This window comes from Myotis lucifugus, unplaced genomic scaffold (genome assembly GCF_000147115.1).
Source record: "Myotis lucifugus unplaced genomic scaffold, Myoluc2.0 scaffold_280, whole genome shotgun sequence".
In the NCBI taxonomy this organism is placed as follows: domain Eukaryota; kingdom Metazoa; phylum Chordata; class Mammalia; order Chiroptera; family Vespertilionidae; genus Myotis; species Myotis lucifugus.
In genome coordinates this window covers 837,194-851,224 of record NW_005871328.1, presented here as the reverse complement: position 1 = coordinate 851,224, position 14,031 = coordinate 837,194, and the positions used below count along the sequence as shown (strand labels likewise).

At 46.3% G+C, this 14,031-nt stretch overlaps 1 protein-coding gene across 2 annotated transcripts in view; it reads right to left on the bottom strand.

Moving 5' to 3' along the window:
• TPM4 (tropomyosin 4) overlaps positions 1-14,031 on the bottom strand; it is a 21,283-nt gene continuing 7,252 nt past the window's right edge. The window contains exons 3-10 of one of the 2 annotated variants that reach the window (XM_023763320.1): positions 11,175-11,308; positions 8,844-8,961; positions 8,211-8,281; positions 7,232-7,307; positions 5,247-5,309; positions 5,095-5,164; positions 3,957-4,096; positions 1-1,266 (exon numbers count right to left, since the gene is read on the bottom strand). In XM_023763320.1, coding sequence (XP_023619088.1) covers positions 4,014-4,096; positions 5,095-5,164; positions 5,247-5,309; positions 7,232-7,307; positions 8,211-8,281; positions 8,844-8,961; positions 11,175-11,308 — 615 coding nt within the window. In that variant the 3' untranslated portion in view covers positions 1-1,266; positions 3,957-4,013. The remainder of the gene's footprint in view (positions 1,267-3,956; positions 4,097-5,094; positions 5,165-5,246; positions 5,310-7,231; positions 7,308-8,210; positions 8,282-8,843; positions 8,962-11,174; positions 11,309-14,031) is intronic. The other variant, XM_006099647.3, reaches the window with a different exon arrangement.

Below are 14,031 nucleotides of genomic sequence, written 5' to 3'. Positions count from 1 at the left end.
TTATAGTTTATGTAAAAATTTATTTGACCAAAATGTAGAAAAAGTGATACTATTACATATGATACAGTTGCAAGAATCTAAATGAAAAGTGTGGGTTTTATTCAATTGCACAATTTGCTAGTGTATCTCCTGGGTAGTGTGATGCGTAATAAATAGGAGTGAGGGGCAGAGGAGTCCAAAAAGCTAGAATCAGGGTGATTTTTAGGCAGAACTGTAAACTTGAGTTACTCCCCTCACTGCTGGGGAATATGGAATGTTTCAGCTGAGATGTTAATCAAGAAAGCAAAAATATAACAAAGCCAAAATGTGCAGCCCTGTCTACAAAATACTCCACATCCAGTTGAATCAGGAGTTTCCTGGTCTTTTATTAACTTGGTCCTGACGAAGGAATTAAAGCCCTAAATAAGTAAATCTTCAATTTACCATTCCCTAAGTACAGAGGAGATAAGTTAGGCCGATTACATTCTCTTCTGCCCAATATTTAATAGAAAAATGCTCTTGCTTAATTATTGAAGGCTAGCAGTCTTTTTGGTATGGCTTCCTGAACAGGACTGAATTCATTCCTGCTGAGTGGATGGCCTCAAATAAGAGTAAATGTTATAACTATTTCCCAAGCATTCTCACACTGTTTGCTCAAAGGATGTTCTGCACAGTAGTGTGTGGAAAAGAGCCAGAACGACTACTCTATGGTTTATGACTTCCCACAATAGCCTCTCCCCAAACCTTTTTATGCTCTGGATGGAAAATCCCCACCCATTTTAATGTGATGGTCCCTGGACTCCTATAGTGTGTCCAACGGTGGCCCAGTGGTTCTACTCTTCAACCTTTTAAATTGGCCAGTGACTAGATATTAGAGTCTGTGTTTTGGAAGTGTGGAGTTGTTTAATCTCCCAGAAACCATATGCCCTCAGTCTTAAGAGACTAATGTTCAATAGGAAACACCCTGACTAGCTTAGGAATAAATGCAATTTAAGGATAAAAATAGAGCTAAAAAAATCTGGTGCCATTTGGGGAAGAGGGGAAGGAATTAGATTTAACTGATGCTCAAAGCTTCTCTGATACAAAATATTTGGTCACATACTCATAATTTGCGTAGATGCAGTAACAAAAGAAACTTCTTACAAGAGAAGAGAAAGAAACGGAGGTCTGGAGCTTCTGTTGGAACAAGACTCTTCTGATGTGGTTATATACAGTTAAGTTCATTCAGTGTCTGATCCAGTGTCTGATGTAAGCCCACGTTCTCTTCTTTGGCCTGAGCAAGTTTTTCTGGTGAGGATTAAGAGTGGAAGAAAAATAAATTAATAAGCATCTTTTTAAAGAGGGGTGGGGGTGGGGGTGGGGGAAAAGGTTTCCTAAAATCCATACTGCCAGAGTATACGTCATAGCAGAGAAAGCATTTTGCATTTTAATTATAATGAAACACCATGGAATAATAGAGATCAAGTACCAAATTTGGGAGTCAGATCAGATTGCAGAATAAAATACAGAGTGTTCAGTTGAATTTGAATTTCAGGTACACAAACTTTTTAGTATAAGTATATGCCAAATGTTGCATGAGATATACATATACCAAAAAATTATTCATTGCCTATCTGAAATTCAAATTTAATTGGGCATTCTGTACTTTAATCTGCTACATCTGGCAACCCTAAAGTCAGAACTCCTGGATTTAAGTCCCTGCTGTGCCAATGAAGTAAGCCATTTAACCTTTCTAGGTCTGTTTCCCCATCTGTCAAATGGCGATAACAATACTACTGTGTGGTATGGGGGTTATTATGAGAAAGAATGAAAAATGCTTCAGAACTTATGAGGTGCTACACAAACATAAGATTTTAATTCCAGATATGGGTGACTTAATACATCTCCCCCCTAAATGCCAGTTAATTAGTCCTGTAACCCATCTTTCTTTTGGAGCTTCTGGGAATGGCTATTGAAATTCCACCCGTAATTGTGTTATTGCGTCTATGTGTCCATAGCAATGTAGTCAAACCCAAGCAAACGCAACATGATTGAAATTTAAGCTAAACTACGGGTATGTTATTAAGTGATTGAGCTGATGACACAATTTTTTTTTTTTAAGAAAGTAAGATGCCATTTAGAGCTATGCATGACAGAATACGAGGGAGAACTGGTTTGCCGTGAGTGATGGCTGATAAGGGACTAGGCCAAGACTCATTAAAATACTGAAGGGAAGTAAAATGTCTCCTAAAAGGTGATAGGATCAGCTTGGAAATTTTCAGAAAGGAAAAAAGCCTTTCAAATACAACTGCGAAACTTTTCATTTGACCAGGCACTTAAAAAAACCTAGCCACTCTGACCTCAGAGGATTCCATCAGAACAGTGACCCAGGCCTATCCAGTGTAGAAGGATACATGTAATTGAGTGCCTACTGTGTGAGCTAATTTCTCCATTATCTCATTTAATTCTCACAATAACTAAGATAGCACCTTTATTTTGCAGAAAAGCTAAATAGCTTGTTCAAGGTCACACAGCTAATGTGGTAGAGCTAGAATCAAAACCCCGACATCCCAACTACAAATCCTGATCTCACTTCACCTTGCCACTAGATTCCTGGCATCTACTTTGCTATTGGGGCTGAGATAAAATAACTTTCCCTGAGCGTGTTAATTGCCCTTGGGAATCATGACAGTCCCATAGACAGGTAGTAGTAGATCACCATAGACCCAATCCAGAGTAACCGGAGAGGCAGAGCTGCAGCTGTTTCAAAGGGTGGAGGCTACAAATGTCTGGAAAAATCCCAGGAACAAATACACAGAGAGAACAAACAGAATACATCCACCTCCACACAGTCTGTAACTTTTCCAGGGGTGGATGTGTGACAACACGTGAGGGGTGTGGTTTATACCGAAGTTCCTGGTGGATGGCAGTTAGAAGCAGGGAGATGCTGGGGGTGGAAGGGTGTGGGTTGTTTAGGGGAGATGTATTTTGGAGCAATGACTATAAAGAAAAATCAGGACAGAGGTTCCCACTTGAATCAAAACAGGATGAGGAATAACAGGTCGTAGGGACCCCACATTAATGCTAACGAGATTTTCACGCCATTGTCAGGTTCGAGGGGAAGTCTGGAAGATGTGGCTTGGACATCAACCTGTCAGAGTTACTGAGACAATCTGAGGTGGTGGTGGAGTGCAGGGGAGGGCTGAATGGACTTGCAAAGGCTCCTTTTTAGTTAACTCAAGTATAAGGGGAGGTAGATGTTAGCATCTCAGGCGACTTTGTTTGAAACTCAGAAAAGGATCACCTCGCTTCCTTTCTTTGGCATTCCAGCAGCTTCCACTCTCTCCCTGCTAATGGGATGCTCTTTAATTCTTTGTAGGGTAGTTTTCTACAGGCAAGGTATAGGGATGAAGTTCATGGGTGAACTTCTTCCCAGGACCGAGAGCTGGATAGATATTCCACAAACAATGAAAACATAGGGAACCCTAGACACTGTTCTCAGAGTATAAAGAGAAACAAATGCAAAAAGGCGTAGAGATGAAAATGCTGTTGCCACTGTTTGAGTCCGTAGAGCAAACCCCATTCAAGCGTAGCCTCTTTTTAGACACAATCCTGCTGGTTTCTGCAAGTTCTGCTGACTCTATGAAGCTGCTTAAGAAGGTGGATGAATCTCCACTCAAAACAATTTCTGTTTAAGGAAAAACAGTTACTGGTAGATACAGAGTCTGAGAGCTCGTGCCAAATTGGCTTTTGTTTTCATGTCATCAGAAAATAATCGCATGGGCATAATTTTCTTTCTGAAATGAGCTCTTCATTTGAACCACCCACATCAAGGGCACCACAGCTACTACGGCTCAAGAGCGGCAAGTGGAAAAAATGAAAATAACAGGGCATGAAGATGAGGACCCCCTGTCTTTATTTCGGTCACACAGTCACAGTCACAGCAGATGGCGGCTTGAAGGGTCAAACCAGGAGGCAGGAAATGGGAGCACAGGTACCATAGTGAGAAGCAGACTTCAGTTTTGCTAGGACAGAGGACAGCACCCTGCTGCCTCTCAGAGAGAGGTCATGTCGTTGAGAGCATGGTCCAGCTCCTCGCTGATAGCCTTGTACTTGAGCTTCTGAGCGTATAGCTCATCTAGAGGGTGGATGTCCCCAGAGAGAGTTCAGAAGAAGAGGTACAGGGGACAGAATGCGAGGGTCGAAATGGCGTGCCACAGATGAGCAATGAAAGGGAGAAAAAAAGTGAGAAAACAAAGCATGAACTAGGAGGAAGTTGTGTCTTACGTAAAACAAGAAAACAAAAGATGGACAGAGTGATTTCTAAGCATTTTGAAGTTCTACTGGGGATTAGTCATAACCTTTAAAAGAGTGGTGACTACAAATGCACAGGTCACTAGTCTCCTGCCCTGGGTTGTTTCTGACTTTCAATGATGTCACCTGGTTAAAGGTCGCACTTTGGAAGGAGGGCAATTCTCCTTATATGGAAGCCTCACTTCCCAAACCAAACTCGGGACACATGATCTGAGGAATAAGTTTTGTACCTTTTCTAGGTGAAAGAGGCAGCTTGGGGGATCCTGTCTGAACCCCAAGATCTGGAATTCCAGAATTATTTCATGAAGAACACAGGACAGAATTTTTTAAAAAGTTGGAACTCTATAAGAAATTCTGGAATCTGTGGGGGCACCAGGCTTGCAGACTGGAGTCTTTATTTAGTCCCTACGTTCTCTGTATTTCCGTTGTCTCATATAGTGATAAGCTCAGCTCTCTGGGAGAGAGCTTCTGTAAAAAATGCAAGGCATCTGAAAAATGCAAGGCATCTCTCAGAAATGAGGAAATGGAGGAAAATTCTAAAGACATTAAAAAAAAATCAGCCATATTTGGGTCTTTGTATTCACACGTGGAGGTAACTAACCAAAGATATTTTATTTCTAAAAAAATGGCAACCCGAGTCTGAATTTGATTGGCATTATCTGATTCCAATGCTCCAGACTTCCAGATGTGACATCACTTTGCACTTACTATCCGAAACTGAACATAGCCCAACTTAGTCCCTGCACAGATTTCCCCCAACTTTCCATGGATGTGTCAAGTAGGGGGAGACAGAGCAAACAAAATTAGATGGTAATTTCATACCTTCCAGGTCATCAATAGATTTTTCCAGTTTTGCAACTGTTCTCTCTGCAAATTCAGCACGGGTCTCGGCCTAAAGGAAAAGACGAGAGTTACTATGATTGCTTCAAGACCAGCGCCAGGAGAAACTTGACCAGTTGGGTGTGATCACTCACCTCTTTCAGTTTGTCAGACAGAAGTTTAATTTCTTCTTCATATTTATCCTCCTTTTCAGAATACTGTGGGAGAAATCAAAATACTGCTTTTAAAAAAAGAGGAAAAGGCATACTGGTTCCCTGCTCCTTGAAATAAAGTGTGCTTGAACATGCCTAAGAAGTAAAGTAGAGGCAGGCACCTTTCCAGGCAGAAGAAATGTGTGCAAAACTCAGAGAATCTGTGGGAGACCCCTCTGGGATGGTACTGAGCTGATAACTTGAGCTAAAAGTGTGATGAGGTGGGGCCAATGATTGAATGGAAATGCATGCTATTCAAGGCCCTTCACATCTATATTTCTAACCCCATTTCCCACCAACTTCCTCAAGGTGCTATCAACTTCCTCAAGAAATTTTGTGTACTTTCTGGTCTCCCAGCTCTGTCTATGATGGGGACCCAGGGACAGAATGTTCCTTTCCTAATTACCACCTGTTAGAAATCATGTGTCTTTCAAGGCTCAATTCAGATGAATATCTATCTATATATATAAAAGCCCAGCGACTGAATCAACCAGTCGCTATGATGCGCACTGACCACCAGGGGGCAGACACTCCATGCAGGAGCTGCCCCCTGGTGGTCAGTGCACTCTCACAGTGGGAGGGCCGCTCGGCTGACTGCTTGGCTGACCTGCTTGGCTGACCGGGATGAGCAGCTGCTCCCACAGCAGGCAGATCCCTGCAGGCCACGCCCCACACCAGTGCACAAATCCGTGCACAGGGCCACTAGTTAGTTAATATTTACCAACTGCTTGCAATGTTGCTAGATAGCCTCAGTCCCATTTTACAGATGAGTAAAGAGGTCATTTGTCTAGGGTCACATGGCTATCAAGTGACCAAGCCATGAGACTGGAATCTGACCCTGGAATTTGAGCTCCCGGCCATCATTATGTTCTGCAGCCTTTTTTAAGGTCACCTCCTCATGACACCTTTCCCAACTTTCCAAGGTGCCTCTGTTGAAATTCCAAAGCACATTATTATCTTGTTAGTCTCTTCCACTCGACTCTGAGCTCTCACAGAAGCAAAGGCAACATTGTCATGTACGCCTGGATTGTATGTATTCCCCAAATATTGGTATCAAATATATGCCAAGCACAAGGCTAGGACTAATGATATAGCTCTAAACAAGTCAGCTATGGGACCCAATTCTTAAAGTTTACAATCTAGAAAGGAAGGCATGTAATTGAGTAATTATGATGGATGAGATCAATCATCATGATAGGAAAAGATGTAGGTGGGGCTATGAAGCCAAGAGACGCCTAACCTAGATGAGCAATCAGGGCAGGCTTCTCAGAAGAAGTGCTGTTTAAGCAAAGGCCTGAAGGATGAATAGGTTGTCAAGCAGAGAAAAAAGGAAAGGTTGCTTCCAACAGCAGGTTTAAAGAACTGGCAGTGATGAGAGAACATGGAATTTTTGTGAAACTGAAGTTCAGTGCTACTGGAGGATAGCAGGAGGAGGGTGAGGAAGCAATGAGGATGGGGAATTCAGCGGGGTAGCCGAGGAAGACTACACGTTACTCCTAATGTGATTCTATCCTGTAGTGACCACTCTGGTTACTGTCTCGGCCTAAAAAGCCCTATCCCACTTCTGCTTTCTGCTGCTCAATCTTCAATAAGGTATTTCTGGGAGAACCAAGGGATCCAAGTGAGAGTGGGGCTCTGTATTTATAGGATTATGCTCAGATCTCTCCAGGAAAAGCTTGACCAGGCATTAATCTCACCTTCCATGTCTACCCTCATAAGAATTGGAGACAAAAGATGGTGCTAAGACCCCATGAAAGAGGGAAATCCAGCCACCAGACACCTTTCTGTGGGGAAAAAAACCCAGCAGCTGGGCACTAAAACTGCTGTTAGCCAATACAGATCCCTGTTGCCCTGGCATGCTCCTGTATACCTCTGGGGAAGGAAAGAAAAAAGTCCAGCCAATCACCCTCTGACTAAAGCCAACCAACCTTTTCAGAGGCAGCCTCCAGCGATTTCAGGTTGTTAGTGACATTCTTGAGTTCTTCTTCCAGGTCACCACATTTTCTGCACAAAGACAAAGGATTTTTATGTCTTATCTTCCCTTACCGCAGGCAATCCCCCTAACAGCATTCCTCCAAAGGAGGAATCCACACTGCCTGGAGCCCCCCACAGGAATGCGGGGAAAAGGTTAATGGCCTTTTCTGAGCTGGAGCACTGTGTACTTAGCAAAACCCTATCATGCCAGGCAAAGGCGCGGCAGGCAGGCTGCGGAGTATTGGAAGGTTTATAGAGTGCTCCTGGGCTCCTGCCAAGGCTGAGGCAACAGGGACTTGTGGAATCTATGATTGATGAGGCTGACTCCGGAAGGTGTAAGAATGAGATGGAGAGCAGGAGGCTGGGAGACAGCAGTCTACACCGGACACTACAGGAAGCAAGCCCAGAATGGATTTGTAAAACCAGACCCCCTTCAGCACTGTGGGATGCTCTGTGGAGCTGGAGGGCCCAGGGAAGAGGAATTTTTATATTTTGGAGCTTTCTGGATTCTGGTCAAGCTTCTTACCCCCTCCCCCGCCTGTCGGGGTTAATGTGTCATTGCCAAATAATGACTTCAGAAGCAAAGTATTTAAACACTGGGTGGGAGGAGGGGAGTGCTGCCTTCTGTAGGTCAGCTTTCTGTAAAGAAGGCACGCCTACTGAGATAGTCTCTCTGGAAGAATAAGACTTCTCTGCTACCAGCTGTCTCACTCCTACTTCCTAATACCTTTGTGGTTAGAGTCAAGACGTGAACAGCAAGGACAAACAGTTGCCACCTCTCTCTGTCAGCCACAGAAGCAAAGAGGAGCTACAGAGCAATGAGTCCAGATGCCCATCCACTTGACCAGAGGCCCTGGTTGGTGTAAACCAACTCCCTCCAGCTCTGACCCAAAAGTTGAGCTGGGCCCCACTCAGTTCTGCTCTGCCACTCACAGTTCAGACACCTCGGCACGCTCCTCTGCTCTCTCCAGCTCGCCCTCCAGGATGACCAACTTACGAGCTACCTGCAGAGACAGAAAGGATCATCGGAGACTGACCTGCCGCCCCCCCACACCCCCCAACAGCCACATCTAATAGGATGCCCTCCCAGTGCAGACAGTGAGGCTACACCCAGACTATGCCAGGGGCTTACTGCTGCTTCTTTAACTCAGTCTGGAGAACATCCACATTCTCTCCCTTAGGTCCCAAGAGTAAGGCAGACAGGAGGGGAAGGAAGAGCTGAGACCATGGATGCAGGCAGGAAGGGGACTGAAGACCCATGACCAGGGACCACGATTCCCAATTTTAGCCAAACTGTGCTGAAATACCCAGCTGCGGGACAAAAAGTGATCTGGTCAGCTGATTTCCCCACCAAGTCAGACAAGCGTCACAGAATTCCCCAGGACCTTTTGGCATTGTGGAAGATACAGTTCCCAGCCAAGTGGTGTCTCTGGAAAAACAGATGTGGATACAGATGGACAGCTGACCTAACAGAGGACTTCCTTTGGGCAGCCCCAGGATCTCCCTATCACACATCCATTTCCTCCCTATTTCCTGCTGCCGCCGCCATCTGCCAGCCCCACTCACCTCCTCGTATTTGCGGTCAGCCTCCTCTGCAATGTGCTTGGCCTCTTTGAGCTGCAACTCCTGGATCTCCATTTTCTCCTCATCTTTCATGGCCCGGTTTTCTATCACCTTCATTCCTCTGCAAGGACAACCTTGTCATTACCAACACAGACACAGTACCACCTCACCACACTCCTCCACGGACCTGCTCATCGAAGCACTTGCCAGACATCTGCCAAGAACCAGACTCCGAAGAGGAAATTATAGAGCTGCTCACATGTACTTTTCACCCTTACTGAACGCTGGGTACTGCTCTAAATGCCTTAAACTTCAAAACCACCCCATGAAGTGGTAGGTACATTGTCCCCATTTCACAGAAGAAGAAACCCAGGCACAGAGAGGCGAAGTGACTAGTAAGTGCAGGGCTGGGACTCAAACCTGGTGGTCTGACTCTGGAGTCTGTGTTCTCATTCTAAATAACCTCTGACTAGTAACAGGATGTATTTGTACTGTTACTACAATGTGATCAGAGATCTGGGCCAGCTTGGCTAAGGAGAGATGAATTCTGTTGCAGTGGGGGAGGTGTCACAGAAGATGTTCCAGAAGAGAGTCCACAAGTGAACAAGGGAGGGAAAGTTATTCTTCAGTGAGGGAGCCGCACAAGAAAGCCCCAGAGAAATGTCACAACACAGCAGGAGGTCAGGGTGACTGGACTGTAAGGTGGGTGGCACTTGACAGTTTCAAAAACAAGCGAGTGGAAACCAGAACGATGAATGGATTGTAGTGGGGTACCAACAAGGTGAAGGGTGAGGAGAGCCTGAAGGGGATACCTCCTGGGGACAGCTGGAAGTCTCCCATGATTCAGTTGGCTGACCATGAAATGAACTCACTCTGGCCTGTACTGCTTGGAGTGATCTAGGTAAGATCAGCAGCTCCAAAAAGGCTGACCCAGGATAACATAGCAATGTGTGCAGTGCCCACCCAGAGCAAAGGAGCACACACTTCTGCTGTCTAATAAATACTTCCATTTGGGCTGTCACTACCATTCTCAGCTGACTGTCACAACACCCTGCACAGCTATACAAGGCCTCAAGATCAGCAGGTGAGCAAGCTTGGAAAACCCTCTGTAGCCCTGGAGAGATCAAAGTGGCCAGCCCTAGGCCATGTAACAAGTGGCAGCAGGACTTGTACCTAGATTCTCCAGCTTTTGAGTGTAAAATTCCTTTTACCAAAAGACATCAGTCACCAACAACAGTGTCACCAAAAACTTCTGGTGATACAAGTGAGAAGCAATCCCAGGCTTTCCGGGTTTGCCCTGAGGACATCTTCAAAAATGAGATATCCAGCCAGGCTAGTCTGGCAGTGTCCACAGACAACAGCTAACCCAGGCCCCAGGCTCAGCCATGAGCACCTTGTGACAGGATCCTTCATATTTCCCATAGCATCCCCTCCCTCCCCCACTCTAAGTGGCTAAAGCAGAGCCTGCCCTGGGGTCTGGGGTCTACACCCTCATTTTGGCCGTTCCACTGCACGGGAAGAAATTTCCTGCTTGGGCAACTCCCAGAGTCCATCTCCAAGTTCCCCAGCCCCCCCTACCCCCCAAATTGGTTTTTAATCTCCAGTTTATGGTCACAACAGCACATTCAGGAATGAGTCCTTTGGAGGAATTCATCCTGGAAAACCACGGTGGATGGGTCAAGTGAGAATTCTGGTGGGATCGTGGTAGACACGCAATGACCACCAGCCTGGCCCACACCGTCGCCACCCAAGGAACCCATTTACACCGCAGAGACAGGTACTCTGTGAATCCCACAGTCTGATGGAATTGTGCCAGAAAACTGTCTCCAGAAGACAGAGCACCCTGCTGGACGCCCAATGCAGCGCTCATGCCTCAGAGGTGAGGAGCACTGTCAGCTCAAGTTTGTGCATGTCCCTGACGTGTTTAGCTATCTAGTAGCCCAAAGCCTGACCACAGCATTGTATACAAATATACGTGTGGGGCTGTTCCAAGTTTTATCCTGCCTCCTCTCACTTGACCCCGGAAATTGATGTCTTGAGGACTTGATGAGTGGCAATGGGCATTCGAACTCGAAATTTAACATATAGGGAAATGTGGGTCAGAGCGCGCCATGCTTTTGACCCCCCCCCCGGAGGGAGTTTTCTCTTCCCCCCCACAAACAGCTCTATATACAGTGTGAGGGTTTTCAAGACGCTGTCGTGCATTGTACATATGTGTGCATGCTCACATCATGTGATTACACTCTCACCCCAGGTCTGTGAGGTCAGCCATCCATTCAGATCTCCATTTCCCAGAAGCCGCCACCAGTGCCACTGGGTTCAAAGCATCCTTACCTCTCGCTCTCATCGGCAGCCTTTTCTGCTTCCTCTAGCTTCTGCAGGGCCGTGGCCAGTCGTTCCTGAGCCCTGTCTAACTCCTCCTCAACAAGCTGGATGCGTCGATTGAGAGCTGCCACATCTCCTTCAGCCTGGGAGGTCAGAGGTGCAGCCAGGTTAGGAGGCAACAGGCCAGCAGTGGGAAGCCCCCACTCACACACTAGCCTTCCCTCAGCTAACATGATTCCCCCTACCAGAGCCCGTCCAGGAATCCAGGCAGTAAGGAATCCACCCTTTTCTGGAGAATGTGAATAATTTTCTGTGATCTTCCCTGAAAACATGAGGGAACACTGCCACTCAATGATGAGGGGGTGTGTCCCAGTACAGGATGGGTGGTCAAGTCAACACAGAAGAGAAGTAAGTATACCATATGCTGTGAGAGCACAGTGCTGGCCTCTCCATGCCTGGGATTCCTAGAGAACAAGGCCACCGGGGACCTGGCTCACCCAGTCACCTCGATGGCAAGATAAATGCAAGAACATGGAGCCCTCAGTTAAATCCTGGCCATACGCTCAGGGGAAGAAGGCAACCAAGATGGAACACCATCCTTAACTAAGTCTGGCCGAGAGATGACAGGATAACATATAGAAGAAATCTTGGTTACAAACATGGAAGAGATGTCTGAAGAGTGTCACTGGCTTTTCAAGGTGTTTTTCCCCACAAGGAAGATCACGTGGTGGAGTGTGCCTAAAAGCAAGAACTCCAGGATCAGAAGGTGTTGGCTCGCTTTGCCAGTTTGTAGCCATGTGCATTAGGCTGGTTGCTTCACGGCTCTGAGCCTCCCTATCCTATCCCTTCCCTGTCTTGCTGCGAGGACTGTCATTGAAGGGCAAGGCGTTGTACCTGTCCTGTGGTTAAGTCCCACCGAAGGGCAGCTTTACGGCCAGGATTTCATCTCATTTAATCCTCGAGTATCCCACCCATTTTGCAGATGGAAAAACAGAGGCCCGGCTAGGGGACATAGTTCTGGCTAATGTCACAGAATTGGGAAGGAATGGCCTCTTGGGCACTAGTCCAGGGTTCTTGCCTTGCTCCCTGAACCTTGAAGTCCTGGGGAGGAGGAGGGGGCAGGGGGAGGGGGGCAATCAAGGCCAGCCATGCTCAGGAAGGGATATTGAGAATGTGTGAAAACAGGGCTGAACCAAGGGGAGACGTGAAGGCCTCTGAATTGGGGTAGGCTGTAAGAATGAGTGGGAAACCGCTCCCCTGCTCCTTTAAACAGCAAAAATACGGAGTCATAGAACGAGGCCTGAGTTGCTCCAAAACAGAACCAGGCATCTTTTCTCAGCTCCAGAGTCCTAGCAGCAAATGGCGGGGAAACTCCCACAAGTGTTTCTGATGGCAGCCTCTTCTGAAACACCAGTTTGGAGAATCTATTAAAAACCACTAATGAGTTATTTTAAGAAATGTCACCCACTCCTTCCAATGAGTGCTTTTTATCCTTTTAAAATTAGGTGAATCTTAACTCCTTCAGCAACTGGGGCAGGAGTTGAATTCCCCCTAGTTTTTTAGTACAGTCATAAAATTGTGCAACCAACACCACTATGTCCAGAATATTTTTGGCACCCCAACAAGAAATCCCATACCAATTAGCAGTTAGGAATCGATGTTTAAGCTCATATAGAGTGCTTGATTTAGAAGCTGTCTTTTTTTTAAAAAAAAAAAAAAAAGTGAGCGGCTCCTTATGTTGGGGATTCTGAATCCTGACATCTAGGCTTTGGGCACTTTTTCAACTATCTGGACTCGAAAGACTTCTGCGATGCACTCATCTCTATGGACGCAGACATATATATGTATTTTTGAAAAACTGCTAGTCACTGCTAGTCATTTGGGGCTCCACCCCTTCCTGCAATCAAAGCTTCTACACTCTACAAAGGATTTCCCTTATAAGGTAAAAGAGGCTTGCTAGATACATGTGGCCAAGGAACAGGAAGATGTCGGTTAATCACACAAAAATCTAAATGAAACCAGCTGTTGGAGGCAGCCCCAGAAGTCTGCCACACGCCGGCTCTTGGCTTACTCTACAGGCGACTGAGAAAGTTTTTCCCCCCTCTGGGCCCCATTCCTCTGCCCAAGAACCTTCTTCAGGCTTTCCCCCTCCTGACCGAGAGAAGCATGCTTTGAAAGGCTAACTTTTTAAGATGTCTGCAACTTTCCAAAAACATCTCTCCTCCCAAATGGATATCCCACTCCTGTCTTGGCTCGCGGCTGAGGCCATTTTTAAGCAGAAGTAATTGTCCTCCAGCGAGATGACTTGGGTTGAGATCAGAGGGAGGATTACGCTGGTTCCGTGTGCGAAAGAGGCCAAACCAGCTACTGTTGGAGGCTTACAGGATTAAAGGCTGCGACTCGGGCCAACCCTGAAGCCGTCTGGGGCACAACACCCATGGCAATTCCACCTGGCCCAGCGTCTTCTCCACTTCTGGGGACCCCACTCTTGAGTCCCAACATTCCAGCTTTCAGGGCCCCTTGGCTTTCACCACCCCCCGCCAACTTATGAGTCTTTATACAACCAGGTGTCCTGTCCCAGAAAATTCAGAATTTTCTGCCCAACCTCCATTTTGAAGCTCCACTGGGTTGCTCCCCACAACAGAACTGAGACCACCTGAGATGCAAAACAGTTTTGTGTATCTGTCCCCCTTATCAAATTACACTGTGAGCTTCTTCTGGGGGAAGCAGGAAGGGAGAAAAAAGAATAACAATAATTGATACCACACAACCTATGAGTCCAAGGAGCCAGGGAGATATGGACCCGGGAACGCCCGCTAACCCTAAAGAGCACATTATCCTCACCCTTAGGGGAAATCACGACGGA